This window comes from Gymnoscopelus braueri (assembly GCF_963280865.1).
Source record: "Gymnoscopelus braueri genome assembly, chromosome: 20".
In the NCBI taxonomy this organism is placed as follows: domain Eukaryota; kingdom Metazoa; phylum Chordata; class Actinopteri; order Myctophiformes; family Myctophidae; genus Gymnoscopelus; species Gymnoscopelus braueri.
In genome coordinates, this window is record NC_137622.1 from 43,540,273 (window position 1) to 43,556,790 (window position 16,518).

At 46.4% G+C, this 16,518-nt stretch overlaps 1 protein-coding gene across 1 annotated transcript; it reads left to right on the top strand.

The window, feature by feature from the left end:
• Nucleotides 1-7,016: 7,016 nt before the first annotated feature.
• On the top strand, nt 7,017-10,802 carry LOC308075730 (structural maintenance of chromosomes protein 1B-like; the record flags this gene model as incomplete). Its single annotated transcript, XM_080415676.1, has 1 exon — nt 7,017-10,802. The coding sequence occupies one exon, from the start codon at nt 7,017-7,019 to the stop codon at nt 10,800-10,802; it is 3,786 nt and encodes a 1,261-aa protein (XP_080271802.1).
• Nucleotides 10,803-16,518: the final 5,716 nt, after the last annotated feature.

Consider the following 16,518-nt stretch of genomic DNA (forward strand, 5'->3'; position numbering starts at 1 on the left):
TTTTTTTATGTTTTTTTTTTTTCATTAGTTTTTTTGTTTCTCTTTGTTTATTCAGTTGTTGGTAGTCATGGCTGCCAGTTCCCACCTGATGTTGTGTGGGAGTTCAGACTGCTCCACACCGTACTGAATGACCGCTAGCTTGCATAACGTCTTAAGACTAGGACTAAAGTCTAGGACATACAGGTCATTGGCTGTTTGTATTCCTCCAAAGAGGAAGTTACGATCTCCCACCATGCAACAGCACATCCTATACATATTAGACGGTCCTTTCCCCTTGGGCTCAACCTTCTTCCAGGAGAAGCTCTCTGGACTGAATTTCCACAAATCATTGAGGCGTCTACTATCATCTACACCACACAATATGTACACCTCTCCATTGTAGGCAAAGGCAGAATGAACGTAGCGTGTTTCTGAAAGAAGCTGTGCAGAAGGTGTGTTCAGCCAGCTGTTGGTCTCTGTGTCAAACACTCTGATGGTGTTATAGTAGTTGTCCTCCCCCAACCCCCAGCCCCCAAATACAAACATCTTTGTCCCGACAATGGTGGCAGAGTGACATGATGAAGCAGGTGGCTGAGTACCTGTGGTGTTAATTAAAGACCAGACCAGTGTAGTGGCGTCCAACTTGTACATGTCATTAGTCCGTCCAATCAGCTGGGTGTACCCTCCATGGATAAACATGACCTTCCCCAAGACACAGGCTGAGTGGTCATACCTCCCCTCTGGAACAGCCCCAGAAACCTGTGGTTTGAACCATCTATGGGTGTCGACATCAAAAGCATGAAGCAGGTTGCAGTAATCACTTCTACCGTATTTAACCCCTCCCCAGATGTAGATGATATATTCTATCAGGACAGCTGTACCCTGACGAATAGAGGGAACCTCAGGGGGTCGTTCTCCTCTTCCTGGTGTCACTGGGGACAACTTCATCCAGCATAAAGACACTGTGTTGAAAACCTGAACATCAATCTGATCTTTGTTGCTCTCGTCACTGTTCCTTCCAAAGTAGTACAGCTTGTGTCTCACCGCTACAGAAACATGATCATCTTCTTTTGGTGATCCTTTCTGATGCAACCTCCAAGAAAACATTTTGAATTGAATTGAAGTCGAAACCTGTTGGTTTCCTGCTCTGTAGAAGAATGAAGAGCCAAATAAGTACTTCTAGATTCTAGAGCCGTTTTAGAATCTTGGTGGAAAGAGTCGTGAAGATAAGAGTCTTGAAGAGATTATGTGGTAAAGAGTTGAGTCCTGGAGAACGGGATCTGTCGGAGATGCTTGGGATGCGTCAATTTGATATGAACTCTCTCTGAGGTTGCAGTGCTTTTTATCCTGCTGTCTAGTTTGCTTATGTCATCCCGTTGAGCTACGGTATATCCATATATGAGACAAGGACAGACATATATATTTCCATATGTGGGCATAAAAACTCAGATACTGTAGACAGACAGATACATAGATCTCCATATATGGGCACAAAAGGGTCACAGACAGACAGACAGACAGACAGACAGACAGACAGGCGGTTACAAAGGGTACTCTGACAATGGCATGTAATTCCCTATTTGCATCGTTAGATGTACAAGCTCAGTAGACTGGTACCCAACGGGTATAAACCTTTAATTAACCAGTAGGCTGGTACCCAACGGGTATACACCTTTATTTAACCAGTACAATCACATTGAGACAACTTTAGTCTCTTATTCAAGTGTGAACCGGCCAAGAGGCAAAAATTACAGAAAAATTATTATTCAGCCACAATTGTCCCATATCACAATGTTTAAAAATGTATACAAACAAATCATTTGACAATAGCTGAACTACAAGCTCACAACCCAATGCGTTGTGAGCTTGTACATCAGCTTATTTCTACTAGCTTTAAGTACACGTATATAGGGCTGAAGTGGTTAACGTATATTTTGACATTATAATCCAACATCTACAAAGTAACTTGTAACTAAAAGTTTTCAAATAATTGTAGTCGAGTAAAAAGTACAATATTTGCCTCTGAAGATGTAGTGGAGTAGAAGTAAAAATGGAAACATTTGAAATAATCCAGGAAAAGTAAAAAATACCTCTAAATTCTACTTGAGTAAAGTACTTGGGTACTTTACTCAAGTACATGAGCGACATACCATGGGCGATGGACTGTGGGCGACCGGGCCTTCTGCTCGGCCGCCCCCGAACTGTGGTACCGCCCCCTGTCCACCTGAGAGCACCACAGTTGGTTGACTCCTTTAAGAGAGGACTAAAGACCTACCTTTTGAACAAAGCATTTATTTTAGCTACACTGGTTTTACCTCTAGGCTTTATGCCCTCATGTTTTAATTGTTTTGTTTCAGTTCCTCAGATGTTTTTATTGGTGTGATGTTTCTTTTTACGCAACTGCCTATTGTAGCATTTTGAGATTTTTACAAATATAAAGTGCATTTTAAATAAAATCCATTATTATTATTTATTATTGAGTACATGTACTTAGTTATTTTCCACCACTGGTTAGGATGATGACAGCCAATGTTGTCAGCAGAGAACAAAACTCCTAAGATACTGTCTGTTTTGTGAACTTTGTGAAATTGAAAATGAGGTTTGTTTTTTGTTTTCTTTTATTATTTTATTGGAGAAGAGTCTAGGTCGTGTGGAGCGTTGTCCAGGGTGTTTTAGGGAAGGGAAAAGAGTCTAGGACGTGTGTAGCGTTGTCCAGGGTGTTTCAGGGAAGGGAAAAGAGTCTGGGACGTGTGTAGAGTTGTCCAGGGTGTTTTAGAGAAGCGAGAAGAGTCTATGATGTGTGGAGCGTTGTGTCCAGGGTGTTTTAGGGAAGGGAAAAGAGTCTGGGACGTGTGGAGCGTTGTCCAGGGTGTTTTAGGGAAGGGAAAAGAGTCTAGGACGTGTGTAGCGTTGTCCAGGGTGTTTTAGAAAAGGGAGAAGAGTCTAGGACGTGTGGAGCGTTGTCTGGAGTGTTTTAGAGAAGGGAGAAGAGTCTATGATGTGCGGAGCGTTGTCCAGGGTGTTTTAGAAAAGGGAGAAGAGTCTAGGACGTGTGGAGCGTTGTCTGGAATGTTTTAGAGAAGGGAGAAGAGTCTATGACGTGCGGAGCGTTGTCCAGGGTGTTTTAGAAAAGGGAGAAGAGTCTAGGACGTGTGGAGCGTTGTCATTTTTGGAACGAAATGCCTCAAATCATGAATGCAGTGTCCGATTGCCGAATCAGAAGAAATGCCACCCTTTTTTTACACTGGCCTATTATAGCGCCACCAGGAGGCCACAATAACCCACCTTATTTTTTTCAGTTACTGAAAATCTCCCTCTGGTGGGAGCAGGAGGAAACATCTTTTTGAAATCATATCAAAGTGTTTTTAATTCATGTATCAAAGTCTGGCAATAACGTTCATTTTCTCTTAATTAGAGTCAAAACTACCCCGCCAGCGGCTACTTGTTGAAGCTCTTCCTTTATTTAAACTTCAGCCTGACGTCTGTTTGTTCTTGAAATAAACCAGAGAATGCAGAACAATGAACTAAGCTGTGTGTGGTGCTGCTGGCAAAGACAGGTCTCTCTCGCTCTCGCTCTCGCTCTCTCACACACACACACACACACACACACACACACACACACACACACACACTCACACACAGGTGTTTATTACTATACTTGTGAGGACGTCATCATTTTTAGGCGATTTTCTGAATGCCATTACTTTATAAACCTAACCTTCTAAGTGCGTAACCTTAACCTTAACCCCCAACCTGAATATTTAACGTATCTCTAATAATAAAGAAAAAAGAAAATATTTTGCTTTAATCATGACCATAAAACATTTAATTCTGTGAAAAATAAATAAATATGATGACTATATTTACTTCTTTATTTTCTTTATTTTCCTCACAAAATCAAAGGTTTTATGGTCATGGTTATCAAGCCCACAATCAAGCCTGGATGGCTTGATTCTTAGGCTTGACCCATTCAAACCGGGAACGCATCTGTGTAACCACATTTTATACTTTGGCTATTCAAAAATAGCAGATCTACAAGCTCATAGCGCGGCACCGAGTGCCGCGCTATGAGCTTGTAGATCTGCTATTTTTGAAATATCGTGAAATTTTGTGCAAATCTTTGAATATATATATTTTCAAAGCGAAAATGTTTGACTAAAACCTTTGCTTCTGGGGGATCCCCTGGAACAACATATTTTGAGATGGGGGGTCCGTGGCCAAATTCATGTATTTGTGTGCGTCCTTGACATGAAGCTCACACGGGGCTGTGTTGAGTTTCGCGGCCCCGTGTGAGTCTTGGGCGTGACGTTAAACTGCCTCCGACGGTGGGGGTCTGGACCTAGGGGACAGAATGAGGGTACCCCTAACCACTGTTATACCTCCGGGGCGGCCTTTGGCAAAGGCTCAGTACCTGACAGCCCCCCAAACCAGGGTTACGGTGAAGTTTTAAGTAAAACATTTGAGTACTTTTTCCACCACTGCATACAGCGTCCTTGAATGTTTCAGTGTTTGTGTCTTTGCTAGGTCTAACAGTAGCATTATACTGTTGGCCATTGCTTACAAAGAACGATAGAATGCTAAAAAATACAGGTTACCACCATGTCATGTGGTTAATAAACTATTTTGTTTGTTTGTTTTCTAGTCTAGGCCATATGCTCAAAAGAATAACATTGAATGGACTTAATTAAAGGTATAACTCTGCGAGGCTCTGGCTGCGTTCAAAGGAGACGTCAAGGAGTGTATACCGGTGCAAGGGAACCAGACATACGGCAGCCGACTTTAAGTTCAAACAGGAGAAATGTCATGCATGTGGTAAAGTGGGGCACATATCCAGGGCGTGCCTGAGCAAAAATGAAAATGACCAAGGGGGCAAAAGACCAACAGGGGGAGAAAAGAGACAGAGTGCCAGTTAACGCTCACACAAAGTGCATGAAAATCAGGAGGAGGGCGAGAGTAACAGCTCGGAAGACGACACATTCTTACTAAGCTGCATGACATTCAGACTCGGGCGCATGAGTGAAGTGCACCTGAGAAAAGTAGACCCTTACATGGTGGGGATGAAGCTGAACGGGAAAGACGTTATCTTGGAAATAGATACAGGCTGCAGTCTTACCGCGATGAACGAAAATCAGTTGGATTGGAGTGAAAACAAAAGGCAGAGTGTAAAGCCTGTCAGAGTCAAGTTGGAAACTTACACAGGGGACCCCGTTGGAGTGATAGGGGTCGCCCATGTCAAGGTTGCATACAAGCAGCAAATAGAGAAACTGCCCCTCGTTGTGGTGGAGAGGGGGAGGGCCCCAGCTTGTTGGGACGTGGCTGGCTGGAGGAGATACACCTAAGCCGGAAGGAAATAAAGGCCAGACCCGGAGCACGAACAGCAGTGCAAAACAGTGTGTTGAGCCAACATGAGGAAGTGTTCAAGGAGGAGTTGGGCACCCTTACAGGTACTAAAGCCACCATCCATGTGAAAACGGAGGCTAGTCCAAGATTCTTCCGTCCGAGGCCTGTTCCCCATGCTGTGCGCGCAAAAGTAGATGAGGAAATAGACAGACTGTTGAAAGGAAATATTATCACATGATTATTATACCCCGAGTAGAAGACCTGTTGGCAGCCCTGTCCGGAGGACAGCGGTTCTCCAAATTGGATATGAGTCATGCTTATCAGCAGATCCTCATGGATGAAGAGTCAAAGAAGTATCTGACAGACAACACACATAGAGGGCTGTTCACATACAACAGGCTGCCGTTCGGGGTGGCGTCAGCACCAGCCATATTTCAGCGGACTATGGAAAGTCTGTTGAGAGGAGTCCCATTTGTGGCTGTATACTTGGACGACATCTTGGTCAGCGGCAAACAATGAGGCTGACCGCCTTGCAAACCTTGACACTGTGTTGACCAGGTTGAAAGAGGCCGGGTGTGGTTATTCACAGTCACGATATAACATATAGATTGCTGTTTTACTGTTAAGTGAGAAAACAATGTTACGCATTAAGATGATCAGTAAAATCTACCGACTGACCTGCAGTCATTAATGGATCCCCGTCGTTGGTTCGGAGCTGTCTCCATGGGCAACCATTGATTGTTCAGTCAAATTAAGAAATCAGAAAGAGGGTTATCTATGCTGGAAGTACACATAACGTGTTCCAACTGCCCTCTAGTGGATGAATAGGTATATAACCTCTTGGCTCGGAATCAACGTACGTGTTGCAGGAGACGCTTATAACAACCTGCCAAATTAGGGTTAGATCTGTGCTTCTCAAACGTTTTCATGTCAAGGACCCCCAAATCAATATGCATTTAGCCGCGGACCCCCATCTAGCCGCTTGCCCCCGCCCCCTTAGAAGATTTGTGTTGTTAAAATGTTTGAAAAAATATTTATATATATAACATTTTTTTTTCAAATACCAATTGTGTATCTGGGTTTAAATAGATTTTGATGCTATATTAACTAATTTTGCTGGGGACCGCCTGGAACCCCCTAAAGCCGCCCTGGGGGTCCCCGGACCCCACTTTGAGAACCACTGGGTTAAATTACTAATCGATTATCTTAGAAAACAAGACCAGGAGACCTGGTTCTGCCAGACCCAGAATAAGTACTTTATAAGATCAGAGCACTACGTCACGGCTAAGCCGGACTTCACATGACGTGTCAGCCTGTGTCTATGCCCATGTATGGACGAAAGGGGGACAAAAGATGGACAGACATTTATCCCCATATATGGACGAAATAGGGACAAAGCCTCATGTAGGCCGACCCTCTGGGTCTGGCAATTACAGTTCGATTAAGTTGATTTGTTAGATCATCTGTTGCACCCATGATCCAATGGAATACTGATGACATCACTGTCATAATGTCACACACTGATGACATCATTAAACAACGCAGGATCCATCTACAAGTTAACAGCAGTTAGTAGTCTATAGATCAGTTCTTTTAGACAGGCGACGTGACGCCCACACCTGCGGGCAACTTGCAGATCTGTCGGACAGCGCTCATTAACTTCAAAAAACACTTTGAGGCTTCAAATAACCTCCACAATGGGCTTCCTGAGACAACTGGAAGTGGAGAACTTCAAGTCGTGGCGAGGGAAGCAGGTCATCGGACCGTTCATGAAGTTCAACTGCATCATCGGCACCAACGGCTCCGGTAAGTCCAACGTGATGGACGCGCTGAGCTTTGTCATGGGCGAGCGGGCCTCCTCCCTGCGGGTCAAACACGTCCGGGACCTGATCCATGGCGCCCACGTGGGACGGCCCGTCTCCAACACGGCCCGGGTCACCATGCGGTACCGCCACGGCGACGACGGACACGGGCAGGAGCTGGACTTCTGCCGGAGCATCTCCGGCGACGGCACCGCGTACCACGTCAATGGAGCGTCCGTGACGCCGGCCCGGTACAAGGAGGACCTGGAGAAGATCGGCATCGTCACCAAGACCAGAAACTGCCTGGTGTTCCAGGGAGCCGTGGAGTCCGTGGCCATGATGAACCCCAAGGAGAGGACCAAGGTGTTCGAGAGGATCAGCCAGTCCGGCGAGCTGCAGGACCGGTACGACAGGACAAAGGAGACCATGCTGGAAGCAAAGGAACAAACCCAGTTCCATTTGAGCCGGAAGAAGTCCGCCATCGCCACCAAGAAACAGCTGTCCCACGACAAGGAGAAGGCCCAGAAGTACCAGATTCTATTGGATGATCTGAACCGTAGCAGCCTGCAGCTGGTCCTCTTCGAGCTCTACTGCAACGACCGGGAGGTTGAGACCCTCAATGTGACGCTGGCGGAGAGGCGGCAGGCCGTCAGCGACCAGAGACTCAACCTGGACAACTGGGAGCAGCGCTTCAACACTGTCAGGAAGGAGCACGAGCGACACGGCGGGGAGCTGCAGCTCGTCGACAAGGCGATCCGCTCCGAGGATCAGGCGCTGTTGCTGCACACCTCCCACTACACCAAGACCCAGGTCAACGCCTCCCATCACCTGAAGAAGGCTGGGGAGGCGCGCCAGGCCCTGCAGGAGGTGCGCAAGCAGAAGAGCAAGAAGCAGCACGAGCTGAAGCGAGGAAGGAAGGATGCGGCGGAGTTGGAACGAGCGTGGAGGAGCCACGAGGAGCAGCTCCAGAGGGAGAGAGCCCAGGAACGAGACATTGAGCTGGAGGAGGAGCAGCTGGAGAGATACAAACGGCTGAGGGAGGCGTCCAGGAGGAAGGGGGCGGCACTCGCTCAGCAGGCCGACAAGCTGCAGTGGGACCTGAAGTCCGACCAGGAGAAGATCTCCTTCAACCGGCGCAGGAAGGAGGAACTGGTGGTCAGCATCCAGGCCGGGCAGGGCCGGCTGGAGGTCCTGACCGGGGATGCAGAGAAGCTGGAGGAATATACCCAGACCTGCCACGCCTCCCTGGAGGAGTTCCGTGGCCAGGAGGAGAGCTTCGGGCAGGAGCTGCAGCGCGGCCACCAGAGGAGAGAGGAGCTGAACGAGGAGCTGGGACGGGTACTGGCGGAGCTTAGGGACGCCGGCGTGGAAAGCCAGGAGAGCCGAAGACAGCAGCGGCGCAAAGAGGTTCTGGAGAGCCTCCGTCGGCTGTACCCTGACGCCGTGCTGGGCCGTCTGCTGGAGCTCTGCAGTCCCGTTCAGAAGAAGTACCAGCTGGCCGTCACCAGGGTGTTCGGGTGCTACATGAACGCCATCGTGGTGAAAACAGAGAGAACAGCCCGGGACTGCATTCACTTCATCAAGACAGAGAGGGGAGAGCCCGAAACCTTCCTGCCCATCGACTACCTGGAAGTTTCTCCCATTAACCAGCGTCTGAGGGACATCCAGGGAGCCAAGATGGTGTTGGACGTGGTGCAGTGTCTCCCCGGTCCCACGGCCTCCCAGCTGAAGAGGGCGCTGCAGTTTGTCTGTGGCAACGCGGTGGTGTGCGAGACCATCGGAGACGCCCGGAGCGTGGCGTTCGATGGCCCGCAGCGCGTTAAGACGGTGTCGCTGGACGGAACCATGTTCTCCCCGTCGGGGCTGATCAGCGGAGGCTCCAGCGACCTGCGGAGCAAAGCTAAGCGCTGGGAGGAGAAGGAGCTGGACCAGCTGAAGGAACGCAAGGAGCAGCTGACGGCCGAGCTGCGTGGACTGATGAAGATGAGGAGGAAGGAGGCTGAGCTCAAACAGCTCCAGCTTCAGGCCCAGGGGGCTCAGACCCGACTGGAATGCTCCAACGCTGAACTGGAAAACCTCCGCAAAACCAAGATCCCTGAATGCCAACAGGAGACGACCCGCCTGGAGGGTCTACTGGCCACCCTGAAGGCAGACGTCCAGAGGCAGCGGGAGAACCTGGAGGTGAAGGAAGCTGCGTTGAATATCGCCAGAGACAGAATGAACCAGCTGGAAGACACTGTGTTCGCCGACTTCTGTGCCGAGATTGGCGTAGACAACATCAGGCAGTACGACCAGGAGCACTGCAAAGAGCAAGAAGAGCTGGAGCAGAAACGGTCGGAGTTTGACAGGCAGATTTTACAACTGAACGCGCAGGTGGAGTACGTCCAACAGCAGGTGGAGCAGCAGGAGAAGAGGCAGAGGATCCTGGAGGAGACAATCGCCAAGGAGGACAGAGCGACGGAGCAGCAGAGGGTGGAGGAGGAGAAGCTGCTGGAGGCGGTGGAGGAAAGTCAGAACAAACTGCAGGATCTCCACAACCGCCAGCAAGCCAAGAAAACCCAGGTGGCTGATGCCAAGAACCAGTTGGACAAAATCACCAAGAACCTCCGCGAAATGGGAAGAGAGCTGGTGAAGCTGCAGAAGCTGCAGACGTCCACGGAGACGTCCGTGGACCAGAAGCGTGCGGTCAGACACAACTTGCTGATGGACTGTAAGATCCATGGGGTGGAGCTTCCTCTGACCTCTGGGAGCCTGGACGACATCTCCGACGTTCAGCTCGACGAGGAATCATCGGGGAGTGACGCCCGAGGCGGCGGCGAGATGTACGTGCAGGAGGCGCGACTTGTCGTCGATTTCTCCGACCTGCCGGCCGCGCTCGCTGCGGCCGAGGGAGAGGAGGAGGTGGAGGCTCAGTTGGAGAACCTGAGAGAGGCCAAGTCCTCCGTAGAGTCCGTTCTCAGGAGAACCACGACCCCCGACCTCAGAGCGCTGGTTGACACGAGCCAAGTCAAAGGCAAGTTCAGGGAGGCTCAGGAGGCGTTGGACGAAAGCACCGCGGAGGCCCGGGCGAGCGCCGCAGAGTTCGACCGCGTCAAGTCGCAGCGCTGTGAGCTGTTCAACAAATGTTTCGAACACGTGGCCGTGGTCATCGACAAGATTTACAAAAGACTGTGCAAGAACGACGGCGCGCAGGCCATCCTGAGCGCGGACAACGCGGCGGAGCCGTATTTGGACGGCATCAGCTACAGCTGCGTGGCTCCGGGGAAGCGTTTCATGCCCATGGACAGCCTGTCGGGAGGAGAGAAGACCATGGCCTCGCTGGCGCTGCTCTTCGCTCTGCACAGCTTCCGTCCCGCTCCCTTCTTCGTCCTGGACGAGGTGGACGCCTCGCTGGACAACACCAACATCCGCAAGGTGACGGACTTCGTCCGGGAGGAGTCCAGGCGGGACGTGCAGATCATCGTCATCTCCCTCAAAGAGGAGTTCTACAGCAGATCCGACGCGCTGCTGGGAATCTACTCCGACTATGACGAGTGCATCGTCAGCCGGATGCTGACCGTGGACCTGACGCCGTACCCTCTGGATGATCAGGATGACCACGATGGTGAGGAGGATGTCACAGAGACGGAGCAGGGCCAGGTAGCACTGGATGTGTTGGAGGCTGTGTCTGAGGTCTCGTAAATATACCACTGTTTCTTTCTCAGTAGTCTTGCGTAGCCTGAGAACTATTCCACAATCTCTGAATGCTACATAGAGTCTGGAACTACACCTCCCGAAATATTTTTATTTCCATTTCTGCCAAGCAGCATGTTATAAATACATGCTTAGAATTTGTTCAATTGTGAAGACAAAACGGAAATGGGGAAGAGGCGTCACATCCACTTTATCGCATGATCATTTTCAGAGCCTCCGTAGCTCCAGACTGTATGACGGAGGCATTTGAAAATTGTTTGAGGCAACAGTCTGGCCACGCAAGACGACTTTCTTAGTAAAACTGAAAGGGCAGTGGGTCTCAAAGTGTGGTCCAAGGCCCCCCAGGGGTTCCTTGACTGGGTTCTAGGGGGGTCCCCAGCTAAATCAGTTTAACTACTTTAACCCCAATATGCATCGGCTATTTGAAAAAACAAGATAAAAAAACAAAACAAAATATGATGAGGATGAGGACGATGTCACACAGAGAGAACAGGACGGATGTGTTCACCAGTTCACCTGTTATCACCACGATGATGTCCAACCTGGCCTCATCGGGTCTAACCTGGGCTCAAGAGGAATTTCCACACAGAGAATAGCCTGGTTTTCCTTCCAAACGGACTGGTATGATCTGGTATATAAGCCACGCCTACGCTAGATGCCTTGTGATGTATCCTTTTCAAACATAAGTTCCATAATAAGTAATCATATTCCATTCTGTGGCAGTTAGCAGTGTCGGGGGTGGAAAAGTATCCAGGACTGATCGAAAGTAATATTGTTATTTAACATAGGTTAATAACAAGATGAGATTGTCAGGGGGGGCTGTGACCTTTGGATTTAACAGGGTGAGAAGGCAGTTACTAATACCCAGGTAACCCCCTTCAATTTGAATTTGCTATTGATGTGTTGATCAGTCAACCCTTTAAGATCCTGGTCTTTGTCCTGGAAAAGGAGCTCCCAGCTTTAAGTGAGAACCAAAACAAGTCTCTGAGCCAAGCCTTTTGTTACCAAGCGGCTGATTACAATACTATTGTCTTTATGCAAGGGAGATGGCTAAGGTGAATGCATCTGTTCTATCTCTCTCTCTCCAGGAAATCTCTGTCCCTAGGAAGTCATGCAGACTCAAATTGAATTATTGTAATTATTCTTATTTCACAGTAAAAGCTTATTTTGTAGTAAGTACACAAGAATGAACATTGGTGAAATGTGGTTGGAGAAGAAACCAGCTAATTGTGTGTAACTTTTCTTCTTGAATCTAAGGAATAATGTCAGGCTATTTAAATCATCTCTTTTTGTCTAAATCACTCATACAAGGTGGAATACATATATGTGTGGTCTTATATTGAAGCTAATAAGATGTTAAACAATGATTTCATAATATGAGTTTGTGCAAAAGTAAAGTTTGATAATTGGACATAATACAAGTTGGTACATTGTGAAGACATGCAAATGTATTTCGATAGTGTTGCGGGGGCTCGGCCACGACCCCTAGTATCATGTATTGTGTGTTAGGATTGGCTGACAAAGGGAGTAAGGGCGGGACTTAACTCTTTGGCCCTCCCATGTGAACCTGATTTGAAACTGGTATAAAGTAATGTGCTTGACTTGAATGCGGAGTGCTGCTAATCAGACCCACCTGGCAGTGGCCAGTCGGGCGTTAATAAAACTATGCCTGACTTCAAATCCTTGGACTGGATCTTCCCTTCTTAAACCTTTCTCCAGGAAACTGATACAGCCACTCTTGGGATCATGAACATCACTTGAAAGTGGTTTCCGGTTGCATGGCGCCACTTAGTTTTTGTTCCCCCACGTGGATGCCAAATCCAGTAGCTAGTCTATAGTCAGGCCAGTGGCACTAAGAGTTGAAATAAAAGATGAAATAGTCAGGGAAGTACATAAAAAAAGTCATCATTCAATTCAATTCTATTCAATTTTATTAAAGTCAAAACACAACAAGTTGTTTCAAGACACTTTACATTACAAATCATTAAAGTAAATGTGTAGAGTCCATCCAGGGCCCTTTCCTGTTGTGCTTTGAGGGTCCATGTCTCAGCCCCATACAGCAGTACTGACTCCACTGTGAGGGTCCATGTCTCAGCCCCATACAGCAGTACTGACTCCACTGTGAGGGTCCATGTCTCAGTCCCATACAGCAGTACTGACTCCACTGTGAGGGTCCATGTCTCAGCCCCATACAGCAGTACTGACTCCACACACACACACACACACACACACACACATTTTAACCATTTATTTATGTCCACATAAAGGATAATACATACAGGGACACAAATATTATAGGTGCAGTAGGGTTACATTCACAAAATCATGGCATATGTTTTCATGATACAATAGGCATGTCACTCAGTACTCTACGGGTATAAGTAACAGCGTCTCCGCCATATATGGCGACTGCCAATTATAGCAGAGATAGCACAATACTTTGCCAGCCTTTTTGCCTCCTTTTTGGGCATCCTAAGTTGTTGAAGCCCTCTAACAACTAGTCTGTGGGTATGTCCCAGGCTGCCGAATATAAAAACAAATAGTCTGCACCTATAACCTAGCTCTGAGATGGTATGTAGGAGTGGTTGGTATTTAATGACCTTGGTCATAAAGGCCTCCTCTAGGCTAAGGTCAAAGGTGCATGCTATCTCTAACACAGACACTTCCCTGGACTCTTCATTCACCACAACAACATCTGGTGTATTAGCTGTCAAAGATGTAAAGATGTCTGGGTTATCACAGAGATGGAACATAGATGAAATGACACGGGAATGTTTGTACATTCTCACACACACACACACACACACACACACACCACCCAACGACTTTGAATGGTTGTTATAACAAGATAAAGATATTAAATATTTGTGCACTAACTGGCAGCACCACCAGACACCAACTTACTTTGATGTTATCATTATTACCTTGAAAATTCTTCAACCAAGAAGTATGAGAAAAATAATGAAGAATCAATCTAGATGGGTTTATTTGTCACTCACTTAGTACAATACATGAAATATTGACGGGACATTGTTCAGCAAAAACAGTGATAACACAACAATACAATATAACAACTAGGTGTACTGAAATTAAACCATAATACCATTATATAAAACGAAACAATAGCCAATAAGTTCCAATAAGGTATGCTAAACCTACAGGTATGGTTTCTATAGCAGCAATCAGGAATATAAAAGTCAGAAGGCATACATGTATAAAGCAATGTGTACTAACTGGCACCAGAAACCACCTTACCTGTGCAGTGTTATCACACTAATGTCCAAACATCCATAACTGCTATGCTAATATACATGTAATAGGTTATAACAGCTCAACAGACTTAATAAACAACTGCTTAAAAGAAAAACAATGGGTCATCATGATGCATGTTTCTGATCCATTGACCAAATTAGGATTTCTCTCCAGTGTGAATTCTCTGGTGTCTCTCCAGGTTGGCCGTTCGAGAGAAGTGTTGTCCACACTGACCACATCCATAGGGTTTCTCTCCAGTGTGAATCATTCGGTGTGTTTTAAGGTTGGACATTTGAGAGAAGTGTTGTCCACACTGATCACAGCTATAGGGTTTCTCTCCAGTGTGAATTCTCTGGTGAGTTTTAAGGTGGGCCATTAGAGAGAAGTGTTGTCCACATTGTTCACATCCATAGGGTTTCTCTCCAGTGTGAAATTGCTGGTGTCTTTTAAGGTGGGCCATTCTAGAGAAGTGTTGTCCACACTGTTCACACCCATAGGGTTTCTCCCCAGTGTGACTTCTCTGGTGAGTTTTAAGGTTGGACATATCAGAGAAGTGTTGTCCACACAGGTCACATCCATAGGGTTTCTCTCCAGTGTGAATTCTCTGGTGAGTTTTAAGGTGGGCCATTCTAGGGAAGTGTTGTCCACACTGGTCACAGCCATAGGGTTTCTCTCCAGTGTGAATTCTCTGGTGTGTTTTAAGGTTGGACATCAAAGAGAAGTGTTGTCCACACTGATCACATGCATAGGGTTTCTTTCCTGTGTGAATTCTCTGGTGTGTTTTAAGGTTGGACATCACAGAGAAGTGGTGTCCACACTGTTCACAGCTATAGGGTTTATCTCCAGTGTGAATTCTCTGGTGTCTTATAAGTTTGGACATGCAACTGAAGCGTTGTCCACACTGATCACAGCTGTGTTGTTTAGGTTTAGCCAAGCTTCTTTGTTCATTCGCTGACGGTAGCACAGGGAAGCCAGACTGATGATGCAACACTGGATTGCAGAAAGACAACGGAAATATGGTTGAGAGGTGGGAATAGAGTACAAATGTACAACTTAATTATATGAAGCTGTTCCATATAATGAATATATAGATATAGATATAGCAAACAAGCAACAAGCTGAGACAACAAAGGAGACACAGCAAAAATAAAGAGAAATACTCTACTCTTAAAATGAAACACACTACTGTGTGTTTAATTTTAACCTCTCATTGAGACAGAAAGTGTGACACAAAGATTGAGACAAGTATTGAGACTGCCCAATTTAAAACTTGAAAATTAAAGTAATAAAACATTTCAACGACAGAGCAGGAAAAATAAAAGTAGAAAGGAGGTAGAGAAAGTAACATACCATTTTCGTTGGGTCCCTCCTGTTCAGCAGAACTGTCCCTGGTTGGGTTGAGAGAGTTCATCTTCCACTGAATGCTGGAGTCCACAGTCAGGTCTGATCAGAAATGATTGATATCCTGGAGGAGTTGTGGATAAATTACAACGACACACTCTTCTTATACTAGAGAGCCTGGGGTGGAGCCAGTAACTGCTTTGAAGGATTGGACAAAGAGAACAATACAACCATCTCTCCACCAATCACAACCTAACATACTTCTACATGCCCCTCCCTCCTCCCCAGACATGCTCCATCCATGCAACCTTCTAGAAACTGTTGACTTTCTGTTACAAGAGAACCAAGAGCATCCATTTGTGGATGAATTGATTTGTAATCTTCATGCAATTCAAATATGTCTTAATTCCTATAAGATTCATTATGAAATATCTGAATATGACACCCTGTATATATAAATCCATAACATGTGCGTGTACAGTAAACAGACAATCAGTATCTTCAGACAATGTTGTATTTGTCATGTTCTAAACCCTGGTGGTGGTGGGCTGCTTTGTGAATGTAATGTGATGAATTAAGTTACCATAAACACATAAATAGTTAAACTCAAACTATCTCTGATATGAAAAGTAATATATACATCTGATTTCACCTTGTACAATCTGAGAGCTCCATGCTCAAAGTTAAATGTATATAGGCCAGTAGTTCTCAAATAAACCAAATGGATCACTAAGAGGTGTGTAACTCCAAGAGTGTATAAGCTGTGGACAACATTTTTATTGTGTTTCATCAAGTTTCTATAGACTTGACAGCTGACTGATAGGTGTCAATGGGGGGGGGGGGTGATTAGAGGAGTTGCTAGGAATTGAATAAATTACCCATTGTTCACCCCCATTACTAGGAGCTGAGGGGTGCTAATTCTTTAGAAGGGATTTTCTCAGTTTGGACTATTATAGTTGGACAAGATTTAAATGAGCATATCTTCTTCAAATATTTTCCATGGTTACTTGTGTCTCAAACCACTGTGCTTGGTCACAGATGTATCCAGAATGTATTATTTAAAAGTAATGAACTAGACTAACTTTACTTCTAAATTGTGTATCAACATCAG